Source organism: Leptodactylus fuscus, chromosome 9 (genome assembly GCF_031893055.1).
Source record: "Leptodactylus fuscus isolate aLepFus1 chromosome 9, aLepFus1.hap2, whole genome shotgun sequence".
NCBI classification, from domain to species: domain Eukaryota; kingdom Metazoa; phylum Chordata; class Amphibia; order Anura; family Leptodactylidae; genus Leptodactylus; species Leptodactylus fuscus.
This window is the reverse complement of record NC_134273.1, coordinates 77,431,343-77,444,123: the sequence shown is the minus strand read 5'-3', so window position 1 is coordinate 77,444,123 and position 12,781 is coordinate 77,431,343. Positions and strand designations below refer to the sequence as shown.

At 45.5% G+C, this 12,781-nt stretch overlaps 1 protein-coding gene across 4 annotated transcripts; it reads left to right on the top strand.

Annotated features, from left to right (window-relative positions):
- Nucleotides 1-5,793: 5,793 nt before the first annotated feature.
- On the top strand, nt 5,794-12,530 carry LOC142218677 (cold-inducible RNA-binding protein B). Of its 4 annotated transcripts, none has more exons than XM_075287552.1 (7): nt 5,812-5,877; nt 7,685-7,793; nt 7,941-8,047; nt 8,534-8,654; nt 8,766-8,856; nt 8,946-9,013; nt 12,436-12,530. In XM_075287552.1, exons 2-7 carry the CDS (start codon nt 7,691-7,693, stop codon nt 12,438-12,440), a joined length of 495 nt encoding a protein of 164 aa, XP_075143653.1. In that variant the 5' UTR covers nt 5,812-5,877; nt 7,685-7,690; the 3' UTR covers nt 12,441-12,530. The 4 variants fall into 4 exon arrangements, with proteins under 4 accessions (XP_075143650.1, XP_075143653.1, XP_075143651.1 ...); XM_075287550.1 differs by lacking the exon at nt 12,436-12,530 and adding an exon at nt 9,251-9,972; XM_075287549.1 differs by lacking the exon at nt 12,436-12,530 and having other exon boundaries at nt 5,794-5,877; nt 7,682-7,793; nt 8,946-9,220.
- Nucleotides 12,531-12,781: the final 251 nt, after the last annotated feature.

Sequence of the window (12,781 nt, the reverse complement as noted above, 5' to 3'; positions counted from 1 at the left end):
TAAAAAACACTGTTACTTACCTCTCCACGATCCAGGCAGGCTTTGGCCTAGTCGTCTGACGTCTCATGACCCCGGCCTGCGTCCCGGGTCATGTGACGTCTGACGTAATTGAAGATTGACTACTTCGGAGGCCTACAGCGTAGGAGCCAGGAGATAGATGAGCAACAAAGTTTGTTTTATGGTTTTCTCCCTCTGGGTCTCCCATTATTATACTCTGGGGTCTGAAAAGACCCCAGAGTATAATAATTGTTCATGGGTGTTCACAGTGGGGCATAATACTGTGTGCAGGGGTCACTATTGGGGATAATACTGTGTGCAGGGGCCACTATGGGGTACAATATTGTGTGCAGGGGCCACTATGGGGTACAATACTGTGTGCAGGGGCCACTATGGGGTATAATACTGTATGCAGGGGCCACTATGGGGTACAATACTTTGTGCAGGGGCCACTATGGGGGATAATACTGTGTGGAGGGGCCACTATGGGGCATAATACTTTGTGCAGGGGCCACTATGGGGGATAATACTGTGTGGAGGGGCCACTATGGGGCATAATACTTTGTGCAGGGGCCACTATGGGGTATAATACTGTGTGCAGAAGCCACTATGGGGCATAATACTTTGTGCAGAGGCCACTATGGGGCATAATACTTTGTGCAGAGGCCACTATGGGGGATAATACTGTGTGGAGGGGCCACTGAGGGACATAATAGTGTGTGCAGGGGCCACTAAGGGACACAATACTGCGTTCAGGGGCCACTATGGGGCATAATAGAGCGCGAAGAAGGGGGTCGGTCGAGGTCCTCGGCATTGGTCGAGGTGGGGGGGCCATGTCAAAAGTTCGCCACAGGGCCCCGCCATTACTAGTTACGCCACTGTATCTGCCTGTATGTTTTGTGTACTGTAAATGTAAAGCACCATAGAATTAATGGTGCTATATAAATAAACAATAATAAAATAATAATAATGACATAGACGCAGGCAGAGCGACTGATGCAGAGAGCAGGTTTAAGGTTTTTAAAGATGTTATCATTCCCCAAGTACTTTATTCATATCAATAAATGTCAGTATCTCTATAAAGTCTTATGTAGGGCTGGCAGATTTTCACCAAAAGCCCCACTCTAAGTAAAGAAAAATAAAAAGGAACGTGGTTTGGCTTACCACCGACTGTGAGGATTTTGGGCACAATGGTGTCCATAAATGATCCTGCAGTGTGTCTGTGTTTCTTTCTTTTTTAGTTGCTATAATTCCTAGGATTTCTCTATCTGCCATGAGCTTGTATGTGTTTTTCTCTCTTGTTATATACCACTGTACCATCTATAAAACTGTATCACTGAAATTTCCCCATTGTGGGACTATTAAAGGATTAAAGGATACACAATTTCAACCATAATGTACATTTGTGAGGTGAAATGGTGAACGGGTTCCACCTCAACATCAGAGCCAAATTCAACCCTGAAATTAAACCAACATAGTGATACAGGTGTATAATAAAAATAATCTACTATTCAATGGTTAACCCCTATATTATCAAAACAGGCAGCATCATATATGACCACTATAACATGCAAAACTAAATACAAGAACCACCAATGTAAAAAGATAATCTTTCTTAGGCCGGGGTAACATCTGCACATGGGTTTCCATTCGGGAAATTCACTTGGGGACCTTCCAAATGGAAACTTATCCGCATAAAAAAGCGGTTACGTAAAGCAAATCCACAGACCCCATAGACTATAATGGGAGCCAAGTGGTTTATGTTCAGTTTCCGCAAGAAAAATGGGAAGAAGAAAGTGCTGCATGCTCTTGTTTTGAAGGCTCCTCCCTAGCAGGACAAGGATAAGTTAAGGCCGGGTTCACACGGGGTTTTGTGATCAGGATTTTGAGGCCGTATCCACCTCAAAATCCTGACCAAAAAGATGGCTCCCATTCAAATCAAAAAACAACGGACATGCTCATTCTTTCAGGCAGAGTCACCTTGCGAATCCGCCTGAAGACACTCACTCCTTCCGACTAGGCCCATTCATTTGGGCCTAATCTGGAGCGGAGTGCGCAACTGTATGCCGATGCACTGCACTGGCATCCAGTCGCAGCTACCTGTATTTTGGACTGGAACCTGAGGCAGCCTCCGCCTCAGATTCCGGACCAAAAAACCCTGTGTGAAGCCGGCCTAACAGCTAAGGTTTTGTTTAAAGACATCCAAATCCTCACTGACCACACATAAGTGAGGAATTTGGGGGAGATATAGCGACCTTCCAGAATTTTACCAGTCACCTTCTCACAATATATAGATTTGGTTTGTAATTGCTATAAGTTGCACTGGGGATTTGTGTGGTGGAGGTATGATGAAGAATTTCATTGTCATCTTGCCCTTAGTCCTGAAATTGCCTGGGGTGTCAAAGCTACCAATGAGCGTCTGTGGTTTATTACATCACATAAGCATCGGCTCCTTCAGACTGGGGCAGGGACTCCTCAGGACCAGCGGCCATTACACACCTAGCAGCATATTGGCTCTTTGACAAAGAGAATTGCGAGGGTTACCAAAATGGAACAGTGCAAGTTTTGCCCTATTCACCACCTGTCCTTTCCTAAGGGTGCATCTTTGAACGAGAGGATTTCCCCCAAAGAGACATCAGTTTCATATATTTCATTCGATTGGGTGATCAATTTTATCCAGCGGGTCAGTTCTGGGGCCCTCTTGGCCACATCTGAGTACACTCAGATTGTTATCACCTCCTGGGCTGTTTTGTTGATGGATTTTATTCTTACAACACTTGCCTTCCTACTTGCCACTACTTTGAGCTTTTCAGCTTCTTTTTGGAGAGGGTGATGTGATATGATATGAGACTGGCTGTTCCTTTGTCATCGTTTGGATGAGGTTTCATTTGTAGGCCCTGGGGATACCAGTTTCTGTGCCTTTTTGTCCACTTTTTGGGGTTTCTTATGAAGCATTTTGGGGTACCACTGTTGGAAGGACCTAGCACAGTCCTTTTGTTCCTCGGCACTGAGATAGACTAGGCCTCTATATACTCGAGTATGAGCCGAATTTTTAAGCACAGTTTTTGTGCTGAAAAAGCCCCCTTCGGCTTATACTCGAGTCAAGCAAACAATTTTTATTTTTTGGGGGGGGGAGGGGGGGCCTATGACCAATAGTAATGTATAGAATCTCCCATAAAATAGTGAAAAAAATCTAGAATCCCTAGAATACATATAAAAGTAGAAAATTACTGTGACACACATACACATTAGGTATCCCTGTGTCTGACAGTGCCCGGTCTGCTGAATATAGGGGATCTGCAGTGCTCCTTTTCCATCGGGAAGGGGTTAATAGGAGCATTGCAGATACCCTATATTCAGCCAGGCTGAATTCCAAGTGGGGTAAAAAAAAAAAACAGTCCTAACAGCCTGAAAAGGACATTGGATGTCATAAGATGCTGCAAAGATGCCCAGGAAAGGTGAGGCCAGGTGAGTATAAGTGTTTGTTATTATTCCCCACCCACCCCAGGGGTCCCCATATTGCATTCTACAGTCGGAGGAGATCCCCGAGTACAATAGTGCTTTGTAAGTGGAGAACCCCAACAGTGTTGAATCTAAGACTGACATATGACTATGTGGGGTCCCAAGAAGGGACAGTATTCTGTGTGGGAGTCAGTAAAATGCCATATATTGTGTGGAGACCAGTAAAGGAGACAAAACATTTTGTGGAGATCAGTAAAGAGGGCTATATGCTTAGTGGAGAGTAATAAAAGGGGCATTTTACTACGTGAGGGTGTTAGGGCTCGTTCACACGGGCACAGAGGGGGCGGATTATGGCGCATAATCCACGTCATAATCCGCCCCCTCACAATGGTGATCTATGGAGACCCATAGCGTTCTTTTTTCCGCTAGCGGCATGTTGTTGTAGCGGAAAAAAAGAAGCAAGCTGCCCCTTCTTCAGGCGGATGCCGCGGCGCTCTCTGTGCCAAAATCCGCCCCACCGTGTGAACTAACCCTTATACTGTACGGGGCAAGCAAAAGAGTTAAAATACTGTAGGGGCCAGTAAAGGGGGGAGATGTGGGGGCCAAATAAAGGGATTTTTTTTAATCTACAAATGGAGGGTTGTCGTTTTTGTTTTTTTTTGTACTTTTCCGTTAACGGGGCAGCACCGCAGTTCAGCACCAGCATCGGGACAGCAGTCAGCATTGGGAATTACATCCGAGGACTGACTGCTGGCCCGATGCTTGTGCCCTGTCTCTAGTAGCCAGTACATCGATGCCCCCATCATCCTCCCAGTGCTACCCCCCAGCTCTCCTTACATCTGCCCTGTACCCTCCCCGCCACACGACTAGGCCTGACCAACACAACTAGTCACCGGACGCTGCAGCAAGTTTGTCCCTCCGGCTTGCCGTAGCTCCCCGCCATTACTATGGTCGGCGTGTCCCTTTTAGTAACGGCTGCACTGTAATGAATCTCCGCCGCCACTTTCAGGACCTGTTTTGAGCCCCGGTGTGTTTCCTTCCAGTCTCCGTACCGGCCATGGCTTCCAGTGCGAACGTCTGTCCTCCTGAACGTGAACGGACAGATGGAGAGCGCCGAGGTGAGGCCTAGTCATGTGGCGGGGGTCAGATGTAAGGAGAGCTGGGGGGCAGCACTGGGAGGATGATGGGACATCGATGTACTGGGTACTAGAGACGGGCCAGCCTCGAGTCAGTCCTCAGATATAATTCCCGATGTTGAATTGCGGACTGCTGTCCCGATGCTGGTGCTGAACTGCGGTGCTGGCCCAATATTGGAAAAGTACCGTTTGTTTTTTTTTAGGGGGGGGGGGGGGGCATCAGGCAGTAGAGGCTCGGCTCACCCCCGATCATACCGAATACTATACCGTACCATTACGAAGTCCAATTTACGTCCCACAAAAAAATAAGCCCTCATATGGCTCTGTGAAGGTAAAAATAAAAACGTTACGGCTTTTGTAAGGTGCAACGAAAATAAAAAAAATGGCTGTAGCGGTAAAGAGATGATGTCCTTTGTCGTCACCCTATGGCGGAGGATAACAACGCACATTATTACGCTAATATAAACGTAGCCATAGAAATAATCGGAAAAAAGATGATCCATCCTAAATGGATTTACCACTAGTGTTGAGCGAGTAGTATACGATCGAATACCTCGCCGTTATAGGAATGCGTGTAATCGGCCGAACACCAAGGGGTTAAACGCATCGAATATTCAAAGCGTTTAACCCCTTGGTGTTCGGCCGCTTACACGCACTCCTATGCCGGCGAGGTATTCGATCGTATACTACTCGCTCAACGCTATTAACCACATATTGTACACGGACGGGACACGTCTACAACACGCACAGGTGTGGCTAAGGCTTCCCTCAGATTTTGTACATGTGACCACCTTGACCTCCTCTTTACCTCACACTGAAGACTTCCCCATCCATTGAGAGGTTCAATTCAACCTCATCGTGGACATTTTACCACAAAATGGCGCCTTTCTCCTCACAACTCGTTGTTTTCTGCCTCAACAACGCCCAGCAACGAAGCCCACCACTCAGACTGCAGGCAGGACCAAGCGCGCGCAGCGAATCCCAGTGATGGCGATGTGGAAGAGTCCATTGCCTCGTGTCCGGTGGTCTCTCGTGCTGAAGCATGGCTGAAGCTTAGTACATAATATTCGGTACCGAGCATATACCAGACCATAGCATCCCTGTACACGCTAGTATTTCCCGTTATCTTTTATCCTTCTCCCTACACTCACATGGTTCATTCCCGGCGGCTATTTACAGGAGGTGGGCGGAGCACCAGGCAGTATATAAGGAGCCGCCGGCGCCATTGCGGCATTCTTAGGTCTTTGTCTTTTGACGCTACAAGGTCGTGTTGAGGATTAAGGTAAAAAAAATTGTTTTATTTCGGGTTTTAAAGGTCGGCTTATATTGCTTATACATTGCTTTGTATTTATTGTTTGTTTACCTGAGATTTGGCTTCAGTGTGATTACGTGTTCTGGTGTGATGGGGGAGCAGGAGACGCACCGGTACCGCAGGCACAAGTGATGCTTGAACTCATGTTCTGCAAGCTGAGCTATGACCGGGTGCTATAATGGCCATGGCAGTCTCTGGGGTGCAATGTGAAGGTCTTGATGTCGCAGTTCAGCATATTTTGGTGGCTTTATCCTGGGCCCCTCCGTCCACCAGGGCCTGGTAGTATCTGCCCCCCTAAGACACAGTGGAGATAATGCAATCCTGGGTCTATAAAAGATACAGGTTGGTTAATGCTAAGGTCACACTAGCGCCCCCTGTGTTCGGGGGCCTGAACAGCATAGAGCCTGGTGGGATCCCATTGTCTATTGTGGGCTGTAGCCCTTATACCGAAACTGGTCCTCGGATGTTGCGATGTATTACTGCATAGTCCTGTTATATCCCTGTCCTGTGACGTCATCAGGGCATTTAGGAAGACTGGCGTTGCTAAGTCTTTGTTCACACCTGCATTGGAGACTGCATCCAAAACTGCAGGACCACATGTCGTGTGGTGTGTGTGTGTGTGTGTGTTTTTTTTTGTTTTTCATTCAGTGGTAAATGGACGCAAGCATGCATTAAAATGTATCCATGTGAATGGGGCCATTCATTGGACTGCTCGAAAATGGGACATGGCTGCCCCACAGATGCAAATCGGCTGTGGAAAAAAAAAATCCTTTATCCCTAGCTGTTTTGTCCAAAGGTCATTGGGGGGGAGAGGACTATCTATTCAATGGCACTTTAGCTGCATTGTGTGAATGTGCCCCTCATGGTGCATTTATCTGTAATGTTGTCACACCTCAGTAGATGACGCTGTATGTAAGTGTACGATCCGTGTGGCTGCACACTACATCCATGTGTGCTTTTTTAAAAAAAAAAAAAAAAAATTGGGATATAAAGTGAGAATTTTTCCTACTTGGAGCAAACCCAGTCAGTCGCCTCTACCAAGGCCTGCTCAGATCAGACAGCCCATCTGGAGGTCCTGCACATACGTCCCATAAGACAGTCGCGCATGCTCGGGATGTCATGACAATCTTATCGGCCTTTCCATGGCATGACCTGGCTTCTTACAGAACGCTGTCTATGCAAGTCAAACTGCTCCGAGTCTTTACATTGTCTATACTGGATGTAAAAGTCATTCGCAACTGAGACGAGTTTCCATAAGGAGAAGAATAAACAACTTATAGTTATTTGCAACATTGTATTTAGACGTTACAAGTAGGTGCTTTAGTGTCTCGGGCAAACCTTTCAATTGCATTTGCCTATGTCCTAGATAAATTCGCTTTCTAACCGATTCTAGGATAAAAGATGGGGATAAAAACAGTCTCTTCCTAAATGGACAGATGGTATAGTCCGCCAGGTTACTGAATAATACATGAGATGGGTATCTGGTTGCTGAGACATGGCGCACTTCCATTAGCAGCCGATCACAAAGGGTCACGTGACACATCGGAGGAAATGTGTTCGATGCGCTTAGAAAGTGATTGTTGAAGGTTTAGTTTTATCGTAGTAGGTACTCTGTATGTTGGGTTGCCTTATGAATGTAAAGGGTTGGCGGGTTTATTTTATGTCTGTCTAATGTGATATGTTTTCAATTCCTGTCTGGTCGCTCTATTTTGAGTGTCTCGTTGCATGTTCTATTCTCTTTGGCTGAATTTTTTTATTTTTTCTTGTATTTCAGTAGTTCATCATGTGTTCAGACGAAGGAAAACTCTTTATCGGCGGTCTCAGCTTTGATACCAACGAAGAGAATTTGGAGCAGGTGTTCAGTAAATATGGACAAGTCTCAGAGGGTAAGTCGGAGACAAATCCTTGTCACAAGGCTGACCTTTAATGACCCCCCTTCCTTGCCCAGGAGTATATACTCGTGCATAAGGTCTGTGTATCACGAATTATGTACCCCAAAAAAAGCTTATATTTCCGTATGTGTCCTTTCGCAGTGGTGGTTGTGAAGGACCGTGAGACAAAGAGGTCTAGGGGCTTTGGGTTTGTGACCTTTGAAAATCCGGAAGATGCAAAGGACGCTATGCAAGCAATGAATGGGAAGGTGAGACTTGTTGGAATAAATATTAATACATCTACTTTGCCATTTATATTGATGGGAAGTGCACAATGTTGCAGTTGAAATCACTTAAAGGGAACCTGGCAGGGTGCTATACTATACACAGATCCTTATGGAGCGGGAGGGGGGGGGGGGGTTAGTATCTTTCTGTTGTAAAGCCGTACATACAATATTGAATAACGGGGGGGAACTCTCTGTGCTGGCGCAGTTTTTCACTAAAACCTGATAGAGATGAGAGACTAGTATTTGAAACTCTAGTTTCGAATGAATGGAAGCGGCCGGCGCTTAACCCCTTGGTGTTTGGCCACTACTATTCATTCCTATGAGAGCGAGATGAGTTTCGAATACTATTTGCTCATCTCTACTGATAAGTACACCTCAGCTTCAGTGCGCATGCGCCATATCTCCAATACTGATCTATACATACAGTTGTGGAATGGATCCTAAATGCCGAGTTCTACTTTGTTTTAGTCTGTGGATGGAAGACAGATCCGCGTAGACCAGGCTGGCAAGTCTTCAGGTGAAAGACGTGGCGGTTACAGAGGAGGATCATCTGGAGGACGTGGATTTTACCGTGGTGGTAGAGGACGTGGTATGTAATGGAATGCTTTCCAGACTAATCTTTATTTAAGGGGGGCTTCTTTTGTATGAACTGGAACACTTTGGTTACGATCTATAAATGCATTGCTGTCGTCTCGTCTAGGAGGTGGAGACAGAGGCTATGGAAGCAGCCGGTTCGATAACAGGAGTGGCGGTTATGGTGGCAGTGGTGGATCCAGAGACTACTATGGAGGGTGAGAATACTAAACTGGGTGCCTCAAAATACTACAGGTTTAGCTTTACAGTAACTGATTTATGTATATTTTTTTTTTTTCCTGCATAGTGGAAGGAGTCAAGGTGGATACGGTGACCGATCAGGCGGTTCCTACAGAGACAGCTATGACAGCTACGGTAAGCCATTTAGTCAAGGGGGTGTGGTGTTGTCAGACTGGGCTTTACTTCTTTAATCGATTCTTATATAGCCTTTGCTTTGGCTGCCCAGTTATTGATTACCAGGGGCGGCCAGAAATCTGCTAAGTACTCTTGTGGTGCTGTAGTTGGGTTGGGGTTAGACTTGTAGTGTAGGGGTTTGCTGTTCTGACCTATGCTTCGAGTGACATTACAACTATACCTACTTCTTGTCCTCAGCTACACACGACTAAAGCTCCTGACTCAAGATCCTCCATCCAGTGGCTGTATTTATAAAGATTTTTGGAGCTTCGCACAACAGTTTAATGTGTAGTCTATCCAACTGTGTTCACTTTTATACCGACTTGTTCAATTCTCCCGACAGCCTCACTGGTAGTACTTGGAACAGTTTCAGTTGAGTTGTAACCTTAAAACCGTTGCGTTTGGGTTTTAACGTTTCGTTCTTGCTGTTCCATTAGGCTGCTCAGATGGGAGCTCTTTAGCTGTTTTATTTTGGCAGGTCATGCCTCGGCAGCAGACCAGTTGCCGCTTAGGAAGAACAAAGCCGTACATTAGCAGAAGCGTCTAATGTACCCGGCTCTGTTCTGAACTATGACCTATCTGATGGCGTGAAGGGGGGGACTGAGACCCTGAAGCTCTTTATTTAAATTTTTTTTTTTTTTTTTTTTTTTTGGACATTATTCTAAAGGAATCCTTTAGTATAACTGGGCAGGATGTAGCCCAGATGCAATTAAAATGGCGGCTAGACCTCCTTGATATATCTAAAGTGAATTAATCTAATTTCTTACGACCAGAAGTTCTCGAAAATTGTTGGTTTATATTTGTCCTTTTTTTACCAAGAAATGCAAGTAACTCTGTTATGGACTGGCGAAAAAAAAAAAATTGTATTTTCACTTTCATTTTGGCTTCACGAAGCCTATTAAAAGACCATCTGAAAAGAACTGTCGCTCTTGACATTTCCCTTCTGCACAACACTTTCTAGGTGGATGTCTTACAGTCGCGTTGCTTGACTTCAATTTGTATTCTAGCTGTAAGGAGTTCTCAACGTCTGTAATAGGTGAAAGCAAATTGGCTACTGGTTAAAATGGAAGAGCAAAGCCCTTTGGCTCCTAAACAAAAGCCTCTATTTCAGGGGAACTTGTAAAGCGTTGTCCTCTCCTCTTTCTGTACAGAGCAGTACACCATTGGGGTATGGGTGAAAAACCTAAGTTACTCAGGTGTATCTATATAGGTCTAGCCGTATACTAGCAACAGGTTTTACCTCCAGGGTATATTCTTAATGTTCCATTCATGATAGTGGTAAGAACCCTCACCGATCGCACAAGATGAGTGTAGGTTCTGTGCAGGGCCATGAGAGGTCGGTGCTGAGCCGAATATGAACACTGTGCAAGCGGTAACTGACCAGGGATCGGAGGGTAATGGCCGAGTCCAAGAATACACTGGCGATGTGGTCCTGGCAGATGGCGCTGAGACTTTCCAACTAGGCCCTGGTTACATAGCAAACAGCTGGGGCACGTGCTGCATACTTCTAGAATAAGGACCCACATTGCTGGAACGCAGCAGTTTTGAATACTGTGTTTTACAGAAATGGTAAAGTGAGATTGTTTTATTTTTTTTTTCTAGCTACCATATCAGAATAGCCTCAAAGGCTATGCTTCTACCTTTTGTCGTCTTCTCCGCGCCGCCATTCACCTACAATCCCAGTTTCTCTTGGTATGCAAATTGGCTCTCTCGCAGCACTGGGGGCGTCCCTAATGCTGCGAGAGAACGCTCTCCAGTGCCACCTCCATCTTCTTCTGCAGTGTCCTCTTCTTCCGGTGGTGGCTTGTACCTTCTAGGCCGTGGGCATGTGCAGTCTGCACTGCCTGAGGCCTAGAAGTTACAGGCCACTGCTGGAAGAAGATGGGAGACTGTGCTGGAGAGAGTTCTCTCGCAGCATTAGGGACGCCCCCAGTGCTGCGAGTGAGCTAATTTGCATACCAAGAGAAACCGGGATTGAAGGCGAACGGCGTGGAGAAGACAACGAAAGGTAGAATAACCTTTAACGCTATTCCAACATGGTACCAAAAAAAAAAATTGAGTGATAGGATCCCTTTAAAGGGGGGAAAAAAAGCTGCATTTTCTAAAGCATTGCTTTTTGGTCATGGAAACTTGTAGTTTCCCTATAGTTTAACGCTAAGGGGAAAGAAAGTAGCAAAGTGCAATGAGTTTTTAGGTTTTTGTTTTGTTTTTTATAGCACCCACCCACCTAAAGGTTAGAGAACCTTTCATGTCCTCCTACATATGCAGGTTTATATACCGCTAGAAAGTGAATTTAGTGCACTGTCTGCTTTCTAGCGGTATATAAAACTGCATATGCATGAGGATATGAAATAGAGCCAAGTGTCTGCTTGCTCATGGCTAGGACTCAATGACCAGTCATGGCCTTCATTTTTCTAAAGCACTGTAAGACATTAGAGCTGTGGTTGGCTTTTGAGGGGGCATTCACACGGAGTAAAGTGGTGCTGATTCTGCAATAACTGGCGGCAGAATCAGCGCTGATAAAGACTCCCATTGATTTCAATGTGTTCTGTCTTATGCGCGGAACACATTGAAAAGAACGGGGAGGCTTTGTAACCCATTGATTTCGATGTGTTCCGCACGGAAGACAGAACACCTTGAAATCAATGGAGTCTTTATCAGCGCTGATTCTGCCGCCAGTTATTGTGCCGTAATCGGTGAAGTTGCAGTAGTACACTCGGCCTTCACTGCACAATATGGGCCCTCTGGGTCTAAAAAAAATTAAAAACTTTAGGACTTAGAACTAAGTAGATTCCCTCCACCCCTATAACCTGAGTTGCACATACAGAGTTCAGATTCTCTTTAAAGGGCGGGGGATTAAATCAATGTTAGTACAATTCTGTTGCCTTCTGAGAATCTCCTGCTAGAATACAGACTCTGCAGTTTCCTTGGAGAAGTCAAGTGTTGTGCATCCTATGAAGCCTGACGAAAGCTGCCTCGGCTAGTTCTCTTGCGGAATTAGTCCGGTATTTTGAGGTAACTTTTTTGCTCATGTCCACATCCCTTCTACATTGAGTTCATGATGTGCTTGTGAAACCTCCAAATAGCTGTAATGATCCGTTATCTGGTACTACTGTGCTACTTGTCACTGACCAAACAGTGTCTGGCAATATGACCGTTTGGCTATTGCCCCTTATCCACGTTAGCAAACTCCATTTTGCTATTTTTATTTTTTTCAGTACATTTAGCTATATTTTTATTTTTTTTTCCCTGCTACTGTCCCCTTCCTCAAACTGGAAACTGCCAGTGACGTAATCTACAGCCAAATGTCTGCCCACGTATAAGCATGTATTAGCCTTGCCTTGGCTTCCTTCTCGGCTCACCCGCTTTGTTTTGTTTTCCAGAATGAACCTGATGATCTGGGATTAAGCATCGCTGATTGTTCAGCTTGCCGGCTGTGGAGTGAGCGTCTGCCAAGTGCAAATTCTGGGTAAGTAGTCATAGGACTATGGCTGTGTTCAGATTTTGGGGGAAATGCAAGGCACCTTATAGCGGGATATCCTAACAATAGCTTAAAGAGGACCTTTCATGGTTTGGGGCACAGGCAGTTCTATATACTGATGAATTCAACGCACTGTCGACTATCCCGATCTGTGACCTGGATAAAGAGCTATCGGTCCCGGTACAGTAGCTCTTTATAGTCAGAAGGGCATCAGTCAGGTACGTCCTTCTTCAAAGCGGCGCCTATTG